This window comes from Haliaeetus leucocephalus, unplaced genomic scaffold (assembly GCF_000737465.1).
Source record: "Haliaeetus leucocephalus isolate CR32 unplaced genomic scaffold, Haliaeetus_leucocephalus-4.0 Scaffold187, whole genome shotgun sequence".
NCBI lineage: Eukaryota > Metazoa > Chordata > Aves > Accipitriformes > Accipitridae > Haliaeetus > Haliaeetus leucocephalus.
The window spans coordinates 1072038-1092042 of record NW_010972623.1 but is presented as its reverse complement, the minus strand read 5'-3'; the positions used below and the strand labels follow the sequence as shown (position 1 = coordinate 1092042).

Below are 20005 nucleotides of genomic sequence, written 5' to 3'. Positions count from 1 at the left end.
ATTCAATTTTGCATCCCCAGTGAATTAACTTGATCACAGCCCACACTGCAGGTCATTTATACATACCAACACATGCAAGATTCAACTATGGCACACCATGTTAGCCCCACTTAACACTGGCTCCAGCTAGACAGCATAGTGCCTGTCACACAGACCTGCATTTCCTTTTATTGGGACCAGTCTTTTATCTAGTCCTATGTATCACCTGCAACTTGCAGGCCTAGGCCACAGAGACACTGATTTATTCCCTTCTAAAAACCAAAAATAAATGATGTCATAAGAGAAGCCACCATTAACTTGATCTGCAGCCAATCTCCTAATGTCAAACAAATTCCTTAAAACAGGTTCTTCCTTCCTCAAGCAATGCTGAAAATGTTAACGTGATTATTGTAACACCTGTACTCGTCTGGCTAGCTCCCCAGTAGGTGGCTTCTATTATTGTCAAAGTGACTTAACCATTAACCCTGTTTAAAGATGATCAAGCTAACCGGGACAAATTCTGCCTTGGTTTCAGGCTGCAATACAGATCTAGGTAACAGAGTCAACCTCATGACATGCTTTTGTTAATAGACTCATCATTTTATGTATTTTTAGGAGGAGTTCCTAAAGGCTGTAAAACTGCCTTCTACAGAGATCTGCACTCCAATTTTAACTTCACTAATCATGACTTTGAGCTCTGGGAATAAGCAAAAAAAGAAGTCAATGAACCATCCTTCCCAAATTCAAATATTGTCCTTCTGTATCTCTCAACAAACCATTGCTACCAAAAAGTTGCTACTCACAGGAAAGACTAGGACAGCCACTGAAAATTATTTTCCACTTTTTAGTCAGTAATGGAACATTTTTTTTAAAAGCAATAAAAAAGCAGTAGAATACGTCACAATATGTACTCTACTTGTTGGATTAGTTTAAGCTAGCATTAGCAAAAATAAAAGCTCAGTTAGTAAGTCTTCATTGCATTGTTCCAGACATCCTTTGACAAAAGATAGTCTGAGAGCAGCTGGTCAAAATCTTTTTATAAGATTCTCATCCCAGAAGTGACTTGCTGAACCACAAAAACATTATTCATGTCTCTCTTTTTCTTCAATAAAGTATTTCTATGCTGATTACTTTTTTCTTTAAATTCCGTTCTGACATTTTTCTGAACTTACTTCTTATCTTTCACTCTTTCTCCTTTCACACTTTTTTCTGTTGAGAAAGGAAAGAAGGGAAGATGGGAGACCAAAAATGCTACAAAATGATTACTGATAATATTTATTTCCCATCCATAGTTCACCAGTAACCCAAGCAAAACAGCATCAACAAAAAACTCTAAGAACCTCTCAAATTTCTGGAAAAAAGTGGGGTTTTTTTCACCTCTTCTAATATGCCCTCCATCCATCCCAGTTCCTTGAACACCTGCAGGTCTGAACCTTTTATTTATAGTCACCTACATTCTCCTCCCATGTCAATGCAACTCATCCAGGAATTAAGATTTTTTTCCCCAAAGACCAGCTCTTTTCTTCATTGGCAGGAAGTGACACCCAAAATGTGCCTCATAAGCTACCACTTAAAAGGCCTTAACACGTGCTGTGATACCACACACCACCTCTTCTATGAGTCTGCATTTTCTCTGTTAAGTGTTCCTTCCTCTGCTGCTTTCCAAATATCTTCTGCATACTCCTCCAGCACAAAGGGATTAACAGCTTTCAAAGAAAGCATGGAAAAGAAAATGGTTCTCAGATTCTCCTTCCTGCAGATGCAGCTTAATATCTGAAGGTACTTTTGGTGCCCTCTGTAGCAAGGACAAGAATAATAATTATGTTTACTATCATTATAGGTTCACATTTTAAGCTTAATCACATGGTTTCACTGAAGTGCTCTACTAACAAGATAAAGGGGTGTTTTTCAGGAGCATGGATGAAATTAGACGATCCCTTTCCCACTAGCTATCACTAGAAGCCCTGCCTTTGAAAATTTTCTACAATTTAAATCTCTGCTAAGAAGTAAAGCCAGCATTGACATATTCCAAAGTCAACTGGTGACAGGACAAGTTAATGTAGTATGAACTGGTGAGCATCTAAAGCAGGTCATGCCCTACAACACCGTGTTTACTCTTGTTTTTGATGCAAGTTCTGTTTTTTCTTAATGATCAAATTAATCTACTTTTTGGGCAAGCTGCCTACTGTACGTTTTTTTGTAATAAAAATATTAAGTGGCACCTTAGACAAATTCTTGCTCTGAGGCACCTCTTACCATTAGAGTCCTCCACTTCTTCAGCAGGAGTGTGGTTCTTGGAGGTGTGGTGGGCGTGTGAGGCTGCAAGGTTGACAATGCGGGGTCTTGGTAGTGTCAGTGCTTTCCCATGCACTTTCAAGGAGTGCTCTTTCAGCTGGCTGATTGTCATGGTGGAAAATGAGCAGGAGGAACATTTGTAGGCATGTTCACCTGGGTGAGCGAAATACAGGCAAGTCATCAGCTCACAAAAGAAACAAAATGGGGCCCCCATACTTCTCTTACTGAACTCGGCAGTAAAATTCCCATGGACTCTTCAGCGAAAGACTGATCCCAAAGAGAACAAGCTGTGTGCATCTCCTTGTTGGAGCAGTCTGGAGTCTGCGGGTACAGGCACCTGCTTTGGACCAAAGTATTGCTTTCTGACAACTGCAGATCCTTGTAAAGTGACGGATGCCAAAAAACAGAGACCAGACTCTTAGCATGCCTGTGTTGCATGATATGAGAAGAAAACAGACTCTGGGATGAAAATGGAATCACTTAACTATAGCACTTCCAAATTTCTTTGGGAGCACAGCAACTAGAGAGGGTGAAGTCATCAGTTTCTGCATGCAGCACATCCAGCATCATTATTAATGAAGCAAGAAGGACACTACAAAATGCTAACAAAGGTCCCTCCAAAAAATAAAGGGCGGGGGGGGCAGGATTTACATTTGGGAAAGGTCACATTTTCCTTATGAAAAACCTGCCATTAGGCAGAGGTAATCTTCATAGAACTGGTAACCAGGTCAAGGTTGGTTTACTACAAGAAGTGAACATGGTAATACCAAGAACAGTGCGTATCTGTAAGGCTATGTGAAAGTGTGTTATGAAAAAGCACTAAAAGTGAAAGAACAGAAGTAATGAACAGTAGTGAATTTAATTTTGAATACATTCTGAGCCATAGAGACAGCAAACAAGGGGAAACAAATCCTGAGACAAGATTTGTTTTGCATTAAGCATGGAGGCAATTGGAACACAAAGTGAAACTGTCCCAACACAAACAACGTGATATTATACAGGTGCCAAGTTATTGTTTTGGAAGTGCCACTTCCACGTACAGGAGTAACACCGGCCACATATGAGCTGTACATAAAGTGCCAAAACTAATATAGGAGTGAAATATTCATGAATAGTAACAGAAGAACAAGAGTTCTGGTAATGAACGAAGCAGAATATGTTTTCCATCTCTCAACAAATTTAGCAGACAAGGTTCTCAAACAGCATTGTTTCTAACACCAGAAATAAGTGAACCAAAAGAGAATGTGAAAACACACATATTGCAGCAAGTCAGAGTAAGCACACCTGAAAAGATTAGCAACCATCCTACATAAAAATAACTCCCACCCCCTCTCTTCCAGAAAAACTATGCTAATCATGGGGACACAATACAAACTCTTAAAAAGCCTCTTTTGGTACATCTGAAATAGAACAGATCACTTAGAGTCTGAAATGGTGAAACAAGAAATTGTCCCACATGTTTTTTCAAATGACATTCCTCACCTGCATATCGTATCAATTATATATTACCTTTTTACAAATAGAAGGAAACATTTTTGTGTACCACGTACAACAAGTTGCTCAATGGAACAGGATCATATAAGGACAAAAGAAACTCCAAGGTATAAGATACCAGTGAGATACAGACTTTCATGGTTTGTCAGTATAAGAGATTCCTGGACGACAGTAGGCACCAACCGTTAACTTAAAAGCACCACAAGACATTAAAGCAAATATAGGATGAATATACATTAAGCGGTCTAGACACAACTAATAAATATACCCACTATTCAGCCATAACAGTTCAGGTGGACATCAGCATGAAAGGATGTGTTTGCAGAGGAAACGCTACAGTTTGGCTTAACAGAAGCCTTCTGCACTTTTTTGACTGCTAGCTGTGCATTTCATAAAATGATTATATTAATACACATACAAATAAATAAATCTAAAAATTTACGTAGTGGGTCCCAACACCCAATATGTACTCAAACCATTATGTTCCAGATTACACAGAAACTGAGCAGGGCCAGTACTGTCTCACAATCATCCATTTTGTGCATGCAGCACCTCCAGTGTCATCACTAATGAAGCAAGGACACTAGAAGATGCCAACAAAGGCCCCTCAAAAAATATAAGAAAAAAAAAGAACAGGTGAAAAAGTTCAGATGAAAACAACAGACAGAGCCCATTTAGTGATGCTGTAAAGTGTTCTGATCCATGCCAAAGGAGATGGCAGATGAAAAACAAATGCCAGAAACACTGACTGGTACCAGCTGTTAGGCAAGAACGCATTTTATAGTCCACTGAATTTTGACGCATCCCCAGAAAATGAGGGAGAGAGGCAGACTGTAAAAGACTTCAGGATTCAGGGTTTTATTGAATTTTAAAGATCTCCAGGAGACTTCAGAAAAATTCAAGGGGATTGAAGTTTCCACTGCTAAATAAACTGATAATGAGATGATTGACAGGAGACAAAAAATGGTAATAAAAGAGAGGTTCAAAGAACCACCGTGTTATTGAAAAACTGGGGATTCTGAGGAAACGTCTTCATAACACGTTTATTCGGTAGTATATATTTCTGAAAGATTGACTCAAAACACAGCAAAGCAAAGCTCTGACTGAAAAACATACAAGCAATTTTTCTGTGGTGTGAATATTCATTTGGTAGAAATGGACTGAGGGAGAAACAGATCATAAGCCTTTGGAAACCCTATTACACAAGTCATTGTGCAAGCACTATCTAGGCAACCATGAAATTGTGTTCTTGTATGATGCAAAACATGGTCTTTCAAGGAGTGTCCACTAATCAAGTTCAAGAGCATGAATTCATAATAAATAAATCAAGGACTTACATGAAGAAGAGTGTGAAGTAAATATTAGTTGCATGCTAACTTTGGCTCTAAAAATCTGGCAGGTTCAAACAAGGTAACACAAAGTACCCCAACTGTACAATAGCATAAAGAAAACATTATTTTATGGCTGGTGAAGATAAAGAACCATGTCACCTCCATACAGGATGTGGGACTCTGTAAACTGGAACTGCTGCATACAGCTGGATTTCCTAGAAGGGACAGAATGCCATGGTCCCATACAACAGTAGGTTGGCAAAAATTAAACTAATCCACAATACCCATGCAAGTACAGAAAAGGGTCCTGGCACAAGCTCTGTGAAATCCAAAATCAATACAGGAAACAAAGTACAAGCGACCATCAATCCCTCCTACATTTTTGTAAATGACAGGTGCGTTTGGATCAATGTTGACAATTACCTTTTTTTTAAGCAGCAGACAGCTATAAAATCCTCCTGCCTTTCTTCCCCATTTTCCCATCTTCCTCCTCCACCCCAACCTGAGTATATGACATAGCATAAACAAATAATAAAGAAAGGAACATACTTCTAGCCCTTTTGTCATCTGTTTCAGGAGTTTCTACTTGCAAGTTTTTAACAACTGGGCTAGTTTGCAGTTTTTTAGATTGGTCAATATTATATTATTTGCACCAGAGTGCATGTTTGGACTGTGGTTTGAGGGTTGATTTTTTTGCCCTTTTAATCAAAAAGATGCAATTGTGGAGCCAGTGGGTTTTGACTCCAACCTTCTGATAACCTTTCAATGCATGATGTGTGATGGTGCCAAGAGTCTAGGGCCAAGAAATAAAGATGAGAAAATTCTGAATCTCACACTTTTTAATAATCAAAGGTGCAACAATTTGAGGTGACCTATCTTGTATGGCACATCACCTTCCCAATTCCTGTTCATCAGAAGCATGTCTCTTTGCTTGCTTGTATGGATTCCGTACTGCAATACAGAGATTTGCAAGACAAATTTCCACGTACGATAATGGAATTGTGCCATTCTCAGCCTGCTGCAGAAAGACCCGACTCCCAAAGTTTGCAGTGTTTTGTTTTAATATGAAAGCCAGTGTAAGAGTCTACCAAAACCAAGATGCAATCCACAATCCTTTTCCCAGAATCACCTAAAGCACAAACATAAAAACAAACATAGCAGAGCAAAGCTCACTACCAATCCGTTAAGACACCAATGGTATAAACAGATTGATTAAATTCTCTTGGAAACAAGCAGAAATAATAAGAAAAAAATCATTAATATAAAAGAAAACAGAAGAAAATTAAGACATTCTTGAAGTACTCATCACTGTTTTAAATTCTTGTCCTTCCAAAAACATTACTCAAACTCCCGCTGATTCCAACAGGTGCGTAGGCTGGCCAATCCTGCCTTGCCTTTGAAAATCTTACCCAAATTTGGTGACAAAACACGTGGTTCAAACCAGCATCTCTGATCAGCAGCAAGAATACATGGGCCATTTCAGCTGCTGCACTGCAAAACTGAGAGAGAGAACTTACCAGCGTGAGCCTTGAGTATATGGGTTTTCAGGCGGCTATTATAAGAGGACTTGAATGGGCACAGTTTGCAACGGAATGGCTTATGGTGTCCATGATGGGTCTGCATATGACGATCCAGACTTGAAAAGAAAAAGACAGAAAAGGGAAACAAAAAATGGTAAATAATTTCAACTATTCCTTCAGATGCAAAGCAAAACACTTAACAGCAATAATAAATTAAATAAGAGGTAGACCAGGCTCAACTATCCTTTCTCATACTCTCTCTTGAAATTCAATAGGTCTGCTTAAAGAAAAAAAGTACAATCTAATCTGAGGAAAAGGAGCAGAGCTGACACCAATTCTGTTAGCAGAAAGCAAGCCACTTAAATAAACTTATAGGGCAAGATTAGTATAAATTAAATTATACCTGATCCAGATTTAAAGGACCAGTTGAAGAAACAAGAAACAGACAAGAACAGTAAAATTATCATTACAGAATTTTTCTCCTGGGAAACATTTTTGTCAAAATATGCCCTCTTTTGTCCTGTTGATGCAGGGGGACAAAAAAAGTATTTTTCACCAGCTTTACTGAGGAAGCCTTCTTTTGGTTACAGCAGCAGAAGCACATTAGACATCCTGCTCTGGGGAGGGTGCCAGCAGGCTGCAGTTGATGAGTTCCAGGATTAAAAGGCAGCAGAGTTTCAGAAGTAACTGTGTAGGAGACTCTGCATGAAGCTCAACAAGAGAAAGGGTGGCAAAGACCAGCCTCCGTTTTCTTCAGGGAAACTGGAAGATACCGACAGCCTGAATACTGGGGGTGATCAGAACCTGCTCTTTCCACAGTTTCCCGTAACAGCTTAGTAAGTTTGGAAGGGAATAAAGGATGTCTTCCACATTTTCTAACAAAAGATCAAATTCATTCTATCTGTGGGAGTCCTGCAGAGCTCTGCAGTTCCTACAGTGTGGCTGACAGCCATGAATTCACAGTCTCCAGGTGGCAGGCAGGTAGTTTCAGCTCAGGTTGTAAACATTTCCAGTACAGCCTCTTCTTTGGGCACATTCATGCTTTGTGATCTACTCTTAGTTTGAGTCATCTTATGCGTGGTGATAGAACAACAGCATGGCAGATACAGCACACTGGAAGAGTGACAATTTGCCAAAACTACCCCCCACCTGCCACCTTAATTCTAGATGTATTTCAGGCATATTTCCTTTTATTTTTCCTAAATTTTCCTGTTCTTTTTTTTACTGAATATCAACACATAGATCAAGTGGCAGTTGTTACAGCCCTCTCACACTACATAAGATTGTCACGGGATCTTTAGTCCCACATTGACAAGAGCTTGAGCCAGAAAAGCTGTGTTTACGAGAGCTAACACTGAAGTCTGTGTATTCAAAGATCCGATGATAGCAAAAAAATAAAAAGTGAACTTATGTCTTCTCTCAGGGCCACTTCATACAAATACAATTTAACAGAAATCTGGGATGGAGTTTGTGGCAAGATGAAATGTACAGCTTTTCCAGAGAAATGGGAAAAAAGTCTCCTAAATAAGACATTGAACACTTGCAGTGAGTAGTCTATAGAAAAAAAACTTGTTTTAAAGAGCTGACAGGGAATGAGCTTACTTAACAATTAAAGCAGACTGCCAAAGATGTATGTAATACATATCAAGCTATTCTAAATATGTACCTTAAGGTGTTCTACACAGTAATAATTAAAACTATATTCACAACCACATACTTTGTGAGCAAAATTCTTCCAAAGGCAGTTTTTTAAGTGTTGGTCAGATTTGGGAGAACAGTGGGCTGTTTAAACATTTGATCTGGTTTCTTTCACAGACTTTATCTCCCAACAGAGTAATTGCATCAGAAACAAAAACAAAAGATGAAGCAGACAACTTCAACAACAGCGACAATGCCTATTATCAAGTTAGATGATACCTAGAGATTTCTTCCCTGCCATCCACTACTTTCAACTTACCTGTCCTTCTACTAGTAGGACATCACTTTATTTGCTTCCTAGGTAGGAAACAGAGTGACTAGAGACCAAACACAACACAAATCTGATTTTGGAAGCAAACTAGTTTATTAGGTAAATAGCAGGTTCTGTAAGCTACGTGAAGTAGGGGTGTCCCTCACTGTCAGCCTTGGCAAAGCAGGGTGGGATCTACCCAGTAGTATCCATCCTTCCCCTGGTCCCTTTCTTATTGTTGGCTGCTCAATCCCACGGACCTTTTCAACAAGACAGACCAAACTATGGCATCAATTTGCAATGCTGTGACACTAGCCAAAATCTTGCTTTTTAACATAAGGAGTTAAAAAATGCTTTTTATCACACTTCCTCTCCTACATGCATTTGACTGCAAAACAGTGATTGCAAAACAATTCAACAAATTTAAGAGCGCTACTGACAGTGCTATGAATGCCTACATCAAATAAGTACCTGGATCTCTCTTCTTTTGTTAAAACAGTAAATAAGCAGCTCTCTCCCCAGAAATTGGAGAAGACATGTACCTGTGAGTCAGTCCAAGATGCCAGTGGAAAATACCCCACAAGCCCCATTTTTGGGGGGCATGCCTTATATATATGATTATGATTAAGATACTTTTAAAAACTACCCAGCTTAAAGAAAGTCAACCTTAGGGAAACAAATCATAAGAAACGTGACTATTGATGATGACTACGTATTTTTCACATGCTACTTCAGACAAAAAAACAGGCTGAGGGAGTCACTAGTATACCAGACTGGTGTGAACTTGAAATATCTGTAGACTGAAATAGCATACCATAATTAAGAAAAGAAAAAAAATTAATTTTAAGGTAATTTTATGACAGTTAGAGTTGTAGTAATTATAAACAAGGTAGTTATATGCAGCAGAAGTTCCTTATATATGAAAGATTAACATGGCAAATACTTTTCTCTCCTCTTCTTGGCTTGTTAAGTCTTACGCATTTGACAAGGTTGCGTAAGTGGTGGGCTTCACTGTTTGCCTACTGAAAGAAGTCTTATTCTTTTGCTTGCATGCTTTTTCCCTACACACACAAAAAAAGAGCTTAAATAAACTCAAGAAAATATAAAGATGCAACTTTTTATAAATAGCTACTCGTAATGGCCAAGATTTTGCAGCATGGAAAATACCTAAATGCTGAGAAAAGTGTTGCTCAAGATCAAGTTGAGTGCACTCTTCTTCAATGTCAACCTACAAAACAGTAGTGCTAGTTTGTGCTTCTTTTGAAAACAAAAATAAAAGCCACAACTTACTTGTGCCTGAAAGCAGAGACAAAGGAGCAATACTGGCAGCTGTACTTGTCTTCCCGGGTAAACATGGCCAGAGCCAAATGACTCCTCTCGTGAGATCGCAGACCCTGCATAGACATCAAAACCCGGTCACACTGGCTGCAGTGGTAGCCCCCAGGCCTGGTATCATCTTCCAAGGATGCTCCAGATTCAGCTTCTGTAAATTCCACAATGCCAGGGTCTTTGGCTCCCTCACAACCCTCCATCAAAGTTGTGTTTGAAGGATCTTCAGCTTCCTGCTAAAAAACACATACCCCCCCAAAGCCATCAATTCTCTCTCCCTTCTGCCCCTCAGTCTTTCTCATGTGTTCATTAAAATGCCTAGGTTTCCCACTGCATTATTTTTCTAACTATATCCCTACACAAACTCCAAATCAATGGCTTTCTGAAAAAAGGGCCTACTCATGGGAGGGAAAACCATAATTATATCTATTATATACATACTTGCATATGTAGAAAAAGAATCTCACTCCCTTGATCAAAATTGTGTCAGATAATGCAAAAATACAAGAAACCAAATCAACTATCTTTCAATAGTCTTGATCAGATAAACATTAGTAAGGTATAGAGCAAGTACATATTAGTTTATTTTGCTCTAGCTTACAGTGTAACTACACTACAGACTAATACAGTAGTCTAGTCTGCAGCAGACTTTGTCTATCAGTGTCAAATTCACAAGAAAGAAGCCGGTACACTAAGACCCTAGAATCCTTTTTAAAAATAAAAAGCAAACAGAAAAAGTCCTTTTTTTTAAATCCCTTGCCCTTCCTTGGCCTTTGCCTTGCCTTGCCTTTCCCTTTTCTAACCAAAGCATGCATTTTTGCTGCAACTTTAATAATTTGTAAGACTATTTCCATCACTTTCTTTAGGCTATGGATTTCAGCTTTTGCTCCCTGCTGCAAAATTTCTATTTGCTCGAAGAAAGCACTGACCCTACATATACTTCACTTGAGAAGCAAGGAGAAGAGGAAATGGTCTATTAGGAGGGAAGCATCTGAATCTGTCAGTAGTACCAGGTAAGGTAAAGGAAGGTCAGTGGCAGGGCAATGAAAGCTCTCTCAGATAGCATGAGTTAGGCTATGAAGGATTTGGCTTCCTCACAAGCAGACAATGTCTGAAAGAAGCACCCTTAAGTCAGCCAGCAGGAGTCTTTGCCAAGAGCTCACTGCAGCATGGAAGAATACACAGCTAGTTCCCACAGCCTTGTTGCACTTTCAGTACCCTTGCCGATATCCTGGAGATGGGGCTGTGGAGCATGGCCTATCCTTGGAGATGTCCTAGAAGGCATCCCTTTTCACAGGGAGAAAAGAACAACACAGTTACACCTAATCACCTGAATGGGACCAACAGCCGGCCGTTGAATGTTTTGTTTGGAGCCAGCGTGCAAATTTCATGTGGAAAGGTGAACCACAAGCAACTTTGCACATTTGCATGTGCATACTTCCTCTTCTTGGAAAAAAAAAAAAATTTAAAGAAAAAAAGAAAACGAGCAGCTCCTTTAGGGTTTAACTAAGCAGAAAAGTAGCCCAGAATAGCTGAGAGAAAACCTCCTGCTCATAAACCAAGTCTTTCGGTCATCAACGACATCAACTCCTCTGTGGCTGAGAAGAAATGAGAATTAAATAGTCTTCGTGCCCCTGGATTAAGAGTGGAAAGAAGTTAAAACATCTTAAAATAAACCAAATGTACTTCAGAAACATAGTGTTAGATTAAAACATCATGCTGAACTGGAATACCCAGTTCAAAACCCATGCAATTTCACAAGAGCCCTCCATAGATTTTCAACCAGTCCTTTATTTGAAACAATGCAAGAAGTTGCAGTCAACTTCAGTCACCTTTTAAAAATTCTTACCTTTACTGTAGCTGACACAGAAGAGACATTCCCATACTGGACATGCTTGCGAAGGTGATTACAGATGGCTCGAAGTGTTGGATGGACTTCCACGCAAAATTTGCATTTGTAGCCAACCACCTTTCTCTCCTTAAGTTTAGAAACGTCTTCCAAGTGTCCAAAAGCCTGTTTGAGTACATAAACATAAACCACTGAAGTATGCTTTGTTACCTCATTTCTAGGAACACAGAACAGATTTTACACCTGAAGGGAAATTATGCTTGATGTACACATGTCCTGTTTTGCAGAACTGCAAGGTTGATTTTCGCTGATGTCTATTAATGCCTCCAGAATAAGTGGACAAGATACCTGTGCAGCAGAAACCTTCAGTTTCTGTGCAACACTGGTCCTCTAGAAGACCATTCAGTTTGGCCTGAAGCTGTGCTCTTCCATAACACCACGACTTCCCCAACAGCCATGTGGAGCTTTTCCACAGCAAGTATATTTCAAACTGAAGCAGAAGGAAGGGGCTAAGCTGGCAAGAAAAGGAGCACAATTTGGCCTTCTGGTTATGAGGTACTTGCCCAAAGCTTCAGTCACCATCATGTTAATATTGAGTGTTTAATCAGAGAAAGTACTGAGAGAGACAGAAGGTTGAGAAGGAAACTGATGTGTTATTCAGAGGTACATGGAAGAGGGGGATGGGACATTTTGTAAAGAATCTGCAAAGAAGTATATGGCAGCCTTGCCACAAAAGAACAAGTAACTGTCAGATACAGATGGCCTTCCAGAAGGGTGGGAGGAAGGAAAGAAGATACTGAAGGAAGCAGTAGGAAGGAGCAGGGCTTCCTACAGAACCTAGGGAGATGTGGAGGATGGATGAGGAAATTAAAGCAGAATGTGTAATTGACTTATGGAGCTCAGTGGCACACTGACTCATTCATTAGCCTGTGGTCATTTGGCTGTCATAGAGAACATGCAAGTGGGCGTTAGTGGGCTCCCTGGCAGGGAGTGGGGAGCAGGGAATAGAAAGCAGGGAAAGAGACCAGACACACAAATCCTTACCCTTTCTTGCTTGAAATCTGCAAAAGCACCATCTGCATATTTCTGCTTGCTCAAAAGCTGCTTCCTCCTCTCCTGACGTTTGGCACGCTTCTGGAACTCCTCGTTGTGACCATTCAAGTGTGCGGTCAGCTCTGCCGTGCTATGCAATTTCGTATCACAGTGCTTGCACTGGTAGACAGGGTTCTGAGAGCGGGTGCCACTTCCCAGTATGGTAAAGTCCCTCTTCAAATCCTTGCTGTGGTGGTCAGTGTAATGCATGCACAGCAGCTCTGCTGTGCTGAAGGACAGCTTGAAACATTTTATGCACCTGAAGGGAAGCCACTCAATTTCCTGAGCCTCAGTCTCCACCTCAGGCTTTTCAAAGTCATTCCTCTCCTCAGCTGCAGTTGGCTTTTCATGCTCATCGGCATACACTGCAGTGAAGTAACCCCCCAGCTTGCTCGCATGCTGCTTCTTGGGAAAAACACCAGGGTGACGCTTCATGTAGTGGGACACAATACCCTTTTTGCTGAAGGACTGGAAGGAACAAAGCGAGCATTTCTTCTTCTCTACAGCCCTCCTCAGCTCCTCACTTAACTGAGGAGTGTCATCCTTGGGAGGAGATGGAATGATCACTTTATTGGGTTTGTCGCTTACCGTCCTGGAGGCTGCTAAGCAGTGAGTGTAGTAAGCGTCAATGTCATGTCTTTTCTGGTAGTGTGCTGCAAGCCCTTTGCGGATGGGGTTGGTGTATGAACACAAAGCACATTTGAAGAGGTTGTTCTTGCCCTCTGGCTGTGCTCGGACATTGTTATGTTTGATGCGGTAGTGCCTAGCTATCCCCTTCCGGGTGGAACAAAAGTATTTGCAGAGCTGACACCGGAAAACAGTGTGAGACACTAAATGAGAACTGGAGAAATGAGGTGCTGGCACAGAGACTTCTCCAACATCCTCAGCAGCAATTTCTGGGGAGGCCTTGATTTCAGTCACCATGTCTGGCTCCACTGATGCAGACACTTTTGGTGGTGACTGGGCAAAAACATCAAATTCAGGTTGATTGTGGTATTTCTCATAGTGAATTTTCAGCTTCTCAAGTGTTCCATGTGTGTAAGGGCAGAGTTTGCACCGATAAGCACCATAACCTTGCTTAAAAATCCTACTTGTCTCTTCCACATCATTCTGAGCAATATCATTCGACTGCTCCACATCATGCACAAAGTCTTCAGCAGTGACCTTTACTGATGGGTGCCGTTTCTGGTAGTGTGTGAGAACGCCATGAATACGTGTATTAATGTATGGGCAATGCCTGCATTTATATACAGCCCCTGGGTTAATGTCTATATCCTGAGCAAAGTCCGCAGCTTTCACCTTCATGCCAGGATGCTTTTTGCCATAATGTGTCAGGAGACCATGCAAGTTGTTGTACTCGGACTGGCAAACTGTACACTGATATGGAGTGGAGGAGATAGCAGGGTTTGCAGAAGCCAGCTGGACAGTTTTTTCCTGGGAAAGGCTGGGATCTTCTGCACACTCTGCATCCTGATCCATCTGTGATGTTGTTATCTGGTCCTCAGAATCCATCCTGGCCCCAGCTTCATCAGGCTGTGGGATGGATTTCTCAGCAGCATCTTTCTCCTTAATGATATCTAACAACACAGATTCATCTCCATTCATGGCCCAAGGGTGAAATGCTTGGTAGTGATTAGTAATATCCCAAATGGAAGATGCTTCAAAAATGCAGTCTCTGCATTTATAGGTCTTTATCTCTGTTGGCATCACTAGGGCAGGAGGGGAAGGATCGGGACCTGCCCAGAGTTTAGTTGCCATATAGGTATAGTCAACGTAATGCTCGGGATGTCTCCTTTGGTAATGCACAAGCAAACCACTTGGCTCTGTGTGTGAATAAATGCACCATTCACAGTGATAACCAGCTTCTATCAAGCCATCCAGAAATGCCCATCTCAGAATGGATGTGACCGTGGCCTTCAGATTCGGATGGTCTTTCTTAATATGCTTCCTCAATGCATAGAAGTAAGGTGATGTGTAGCTACACTGCCTGCATTTGAGGGCTCTCAGCTTTGACTTGTCCCGTTCAGTGCTGGAGGTGTGAGCAGGCACGCTGCCAGTTGATTTCTTCTGGCTGCGATCACAAAGGCTTCTAATGGTGGCTGTATGCTGCCTAATCACATCTGCATTAGCTTTGAAGTCACGATGCTTCTTTTGATAATGAATGAGCACACCTTTCACAGTCCTATTTCCATAATCACAGTGTTGGCAGAAGAACATTTCATTCTCGGGAGGATTCACAGAGGTCTCAGATCCACCCCGGCTCAACTGCTGCATTGACACTGGTGGCCTCTGAATACCAGGTGGCAACTCACCAGCCCTCATCATTGCTGCGGTGGGGGGTGCCTGTCTGATATATTTGGCAGTGACCTTTATCTCTGGGTGCCTTTTCTGGTAGTGGACAAGCACTCCCACAACTGAGCGGTTGCTGTATGAACAGTGTTTGCAATAGTAGAGTTCAGTAGCAAGGTCTGGGGGTGGTGGGGGTGGAGGTTGAGAAGCCAAGTTGGACAATTTTGGGGAGACGGGTGTCCCCAACTCAAAAGACATCTGAGCCAGGGCAGAGCCCCTGTCAACCGAGACTACACGCATAGTCTTCTGAATTCTGAAATACGATGCTTTTTCTTCAGGGTGTTTTTTCTGGTAATGCACAAGAACTGAATGCATGTTAGGGCTTGCAAATGAACACACATCACAGTCATAAACAACCACAGTATTGACTGAAGGTTCCTTCTGATTTTCACATTCAGAACTAAAACTCTTGGCGGCACTTTTGTTGAAACCAGCTGGCACACCAGCCCCACGAGCCACGGGGGTGGAGGTTGCCATAGTTTTTGGAGCAGAATTCAAGATCTCTCTCAGTGTCTGAGACTCTGTGTTCAGCCCTTCTTGCTGCTCAACAACGTAGCTTGAAAATATCATTGCATTGTTAATTTTCACTGTGGGATGCATTCTTTGGTAATGTGGCATCAGGCTTCTAACATTTGGGCTTGTATAAGAGCAGAAGCGGCAGCGGTAGATCAAATCAGAATGATCAAAGTTCAGTACATTCATAGCTTCAGGATGATGCTCTCCATAATGCTGCTGCAGGTCTTCAAAATTTGTGTAGTCAATATAACACTCAAGACACCGGTATACTGCACTGTGATCATTGGGATCCAGGATATACCTAAAGCTGAATTTAATATAAGGATGCATTCGCTGGTAGTGGGTGCTAACACTCCTGGCAGATTTGTTGCTGAAATCACAGTGTTTACAATAGTAAAGCCTGCCAGAGTCATTAAACTCTGAATTCTCATTGTTCTGATCAGTACCATACATGTTTGACTGGCTCCCCAGAACAGAGGCATTAGGGCTCTGATGGTCCTTCATGCTGACAGAAGAGTAATAATCTTCCTCATCTTCAGATAAAGTGAGCTCAATCTCTGCTCCATTGGTGGAATTGTAGTCATGCTGCATGCTTCTAAAGTTTGTCTCCTTCTGGGAATCATTAGCCTCTCTGCCCCACATTTGCTGGGCTGCATAAGAACTGGAAACCTCTATCATTGGTTCCGTTTGCTCTTCTTCTCTGTCTAACTCCACTTCGATCTCCACCTCATTGTCCTCCTCCTCTTCCTCATCATCCTCTACATTAATCACAGCATCTTCTTGCTGTTTGTTTTGGTTGATTTTGCTCTGCAGGTTGCTTGCTATTTCATCAATTCTAGTTCTCTTTTTCACTGGAGAGAGATCTAGAGGGAAGTCATTTGACACCTTCCGAGGGGCTTTTGCAACAAAGTTATTTTTAGATGAGAGCCCAAGGATGGAGGTCTGGCTCTTCTTCACTGTGCTGGAAGAGGGGTGAGCATCTGCTTCACTCTCTTGTGGTACGTTCGATGGCGGTCCATCATATTTTGGCAAGTTGTCACAGAACGAATGCTTGTGCTGCTGATGAACTCTGAGGCCTTTCAAAGTTGTGGTGGAATAATTGCACATTGTGCACTTGTATGGATGCTGTGAATGGGGCTGGGGTGACTGTTGCTGCTGTTGCTGCTGTGGCTGCACAGGTTCCATCATCCCAGTTGACTTCCTGCCATTTATATTTCCACTCTCGTAAGACACTGTGCTGTCATTCAAAGAAGAGGCAATGCTTTCAGTCTGAGAGTTCATAGTGTCCCAGTCTGATGCTGTTCCTGTGTGACATTGCTTGTGGGCACCAAGCTTTAACGAACTCTTGCAGGTGAAAGGGCATTCATCACACTTGTACACAGCTGTCTTCCCAGACAGGTGAATGTTCTCAATGTGACGGGAAATGCTTCGGCGGTGCATTGTCAGGAAAGGGCAAAAAGGACACTGGAACCTGTTCATATACCTTCTAAAGGGAATTCCCTTTGTTTCCAATAGTTTGTTGCCATCAGATCCCATCAGCTGCTCTGCAGACATTCCTGAGGTCTGGTGATCCATGGAGTTCAAGCCATTCTCGCTGTCCATTTCATTTAGCTCTTCATCTGAGCTGGAGTCATTTAGCATACTGCTTGTTTCCAGGTCAGCAGAAGAATTCGTCATATCAGCAATTCCATAGCGGGATCTGTCAGACAAATTAACCATGCCCGAGTTGTGAGGTGACTTAGGCTTCATTTGAGGGTAAGACACAGAAGAAAACTTGGAAGATGTGGAAGAGTTGGGCCTGATAAGGGAATTGCCTACAGAGCTCCTGAAGTTTGAGACATTAGCATTTGACATCTCACGTCCTGTTGTATTCATGGATATATAATTGGAGTTTGGAGAGGGATTCTGGGCAGTTTTACTCTGTACATCAGGTGCACCGGTTCCGTCTTGTTGCTGCCTCAGGCTTGACAGTATTTTTACCATGCTGCGGTGCTTCTTCATCATGTGGTCACACCAGCGCTCCCTTCGAGGTGTCTGGTAGCTGCACCATTCACAGCAAAAGTTGCCCCTAGACTTTGTCAGGGGCTTGACCATGGATTCCAAAATGCTCCGCTCTACCACTTCTGCAGGCAGTTCCTTGCAGGGTTCCTGCACTGGCACAGAAGCAGACGTTGATTCAGACATAGCAGCGGCAGCAGTAGGAGGAGTTGAACTCTCTTTCAGGTTGTTTTTGTGATACATTTTCTGGTGCTTAATAATCCTTGCACGCCTGGGTGACTTGTAGGTGCAGAACTGGCAACTGAAAACTTTGCCAAACCCTTCATGCATCATGATGTTGTAATTTAAGGAACCAGCAGTTGGTGGCCCCACTGAGCTCCCCCCAGCCTGTGCTCCATGAACCTTCCTTGTGTGCTCTATGAGGAGGTTTTTGGAACGGAAGTAACGCACACAGAACTTGCACTGGAAAAACTTGTTGGTTGGTTTAGGATTTGGAGCCATGTGCTGACCATAGAAAGTCTGGCTCTGGCTATAGTAACTTCCAGTCCCCATCTGACTTGTTGCATTTTGCCCTAAAATGAGAATTAAGGTGTATATGTAAATAAATAAAATGAAATAAAGAAGCTTTTTTTCTCCACCCACCCTGTATGCATAAGAATGCAACCGCATCCTGAATAGATAATAATCACACCAGGATTCCCTCATTTATTTATGGTGAGACCTACATATCTGGCAATGGTCAGAAAAATGACCATTATGCACAATTTCTCCATATATATGACCGTGGTGCACAGTCTGGGATAGGTAATTTCCAAAATAATCTTCTTGAGGAAAAAAAGAAAGCTAGTACACTAATAAACTTGAAAATTTTAAGGTGGTTCATGGTAGCAAAGAACAACCATGAAAATCTGAAAACCCAAAAGCAATATGAAGAACTACATGAAAAGCAGCTGGGAAATAAAACCATCCTTCATGCTTGCATGTACACAAAAAGCCGTGGTCAGAACCAATATGGCTGAAGCTAGACATCTGCTTTGCTGACACAGCAATAAAGATAATGCGAGTTTTTAAAATCACATTAAAAGTAGAAACTAAAACACACTGAAATAAGCCACATGTAAAATAGGGCGTTAAGAGTTGAGATTAATCCAGTTGAGATTTACCTGCTATTTCATCTGCAATTGTAAATTCATCCTTTACAGATGAAAATTCAACCTCGGTCTGGTTGCTAGCATTCATGGAACCAGACCTTGGCTGGCTAGGACTTTCCTCAGAGACATCAGTTGGCTGCAGAAAAGCAGTGTGAACATCCTGAATGTGAGCTTTTAGGTCTTCATAAGATGGAGCTCGAAAATCGCACCCATCACACTGCAGCACCTCCATGGTTCAGGGATGATCTTTTACATTAGGAAACTCTGCAAGAAAAACAGGTGAAGGAGAGAAAAAAGAGATGTTTTACAGTAATGCCATTGTAACAGATCCTGAAAATACCAAGCTTATGATGACTCAGTCATTTCCAGAGATTCCACAAATACTGCGGCATAAAAGTCAGTCTTTGCTTACCACATTAAGAGGCATCAATTCAGATTCACATAAAGTCCTATCTAGGTAGCTCACAAGTTGCTGACTCAACTCTACAAAGTCAACTTTCTGACAAGTGACTATTGATTCAATGGACTTTGTCCTCGTGGCTTTACCATTACACATGATAGGCCTGTTGCTCAGAAGTTTGCTTGTTCGAAGACTGCAACCCATATGCTAGAGAAACAGTACATTACTCCCAGTCTTGCACTGAAATTCACAATCGGAAGACAGTGGCTTCGAACCTTCCTGGAAATTGCCAAGTCCTGTCTAATTCACTACCATAGATCAAAAGCCTTCACAGGAAGAAACCTGCCTTTCTACTCAACATCCTATCAGTCCTGACGTTGATGGAAACCTAGACATAACTACAATGTGAGATGCAGCTACATGAACCCCAGGCAGAATGCTTTGCTCTGCCCTACTTCCACCAAGCTTTGTAAGGGCATCTCTGATCTTTGATAAAATGTTTACAGTTTCATTTTAGTCTATTCTGGGGACATGACCTTTGTGCGTTAGCAGGCTGGGGGCTGGAGAGAGCTGGAGAAGAAAAGGACAGCAACAGGAATAGGAATACTGAAAATGGAAACAGGAGTTACAAAGACTCATGACTTCCTCGATTTATGCAAAAGCCCTGCATACCTTGAAGTACAAAGCAATATAAAAAAGGGTAACATGAAGCATGGTGGTTCAGCTTGTGACCAATTAATCCTGCAATGCAGTT

General features: G+C 41.6%; 1 protein-coding gene across 1 annotated transcript in view; it reads right to left on the bottom strand.

The window, feature by feature from the left end:
* ZNF462 (zinc finger protein 462) overlaps positions 1-19111 on the bottom strand; it is a 54246-nt gene extending 35135 nt beyond the window's left edge. The window contains exons 1-6 of the mRNA XM_010565218.1: positions 18864-19111; positions 12790-18272; positions 11746-11910; positions 9858-9961; positions 6617-6735; positions 2236-2427 (exon numbers count right to left, since the gene is read on the bottom strand). Coding sequence (XP_010563520.1) covers positions 2236-2427; positions 6617-6735; positions 9858-9961; positions 11746-11910; positions 12790-18272; positions 18864-19083 — 6283 coding nt within the window. The 5' untranslated portion in view covers positions 19084-19111. The remainder of the gene's footprint in view (positions 1-2235; positions 2428-6616; positions 6736-9857; positions 9962-11745; positions 11911-12789; positions 18273-18863) is intronic.
* Between the last annotated feature and the right edge of the window lie 894 nt (positions 19112-20005).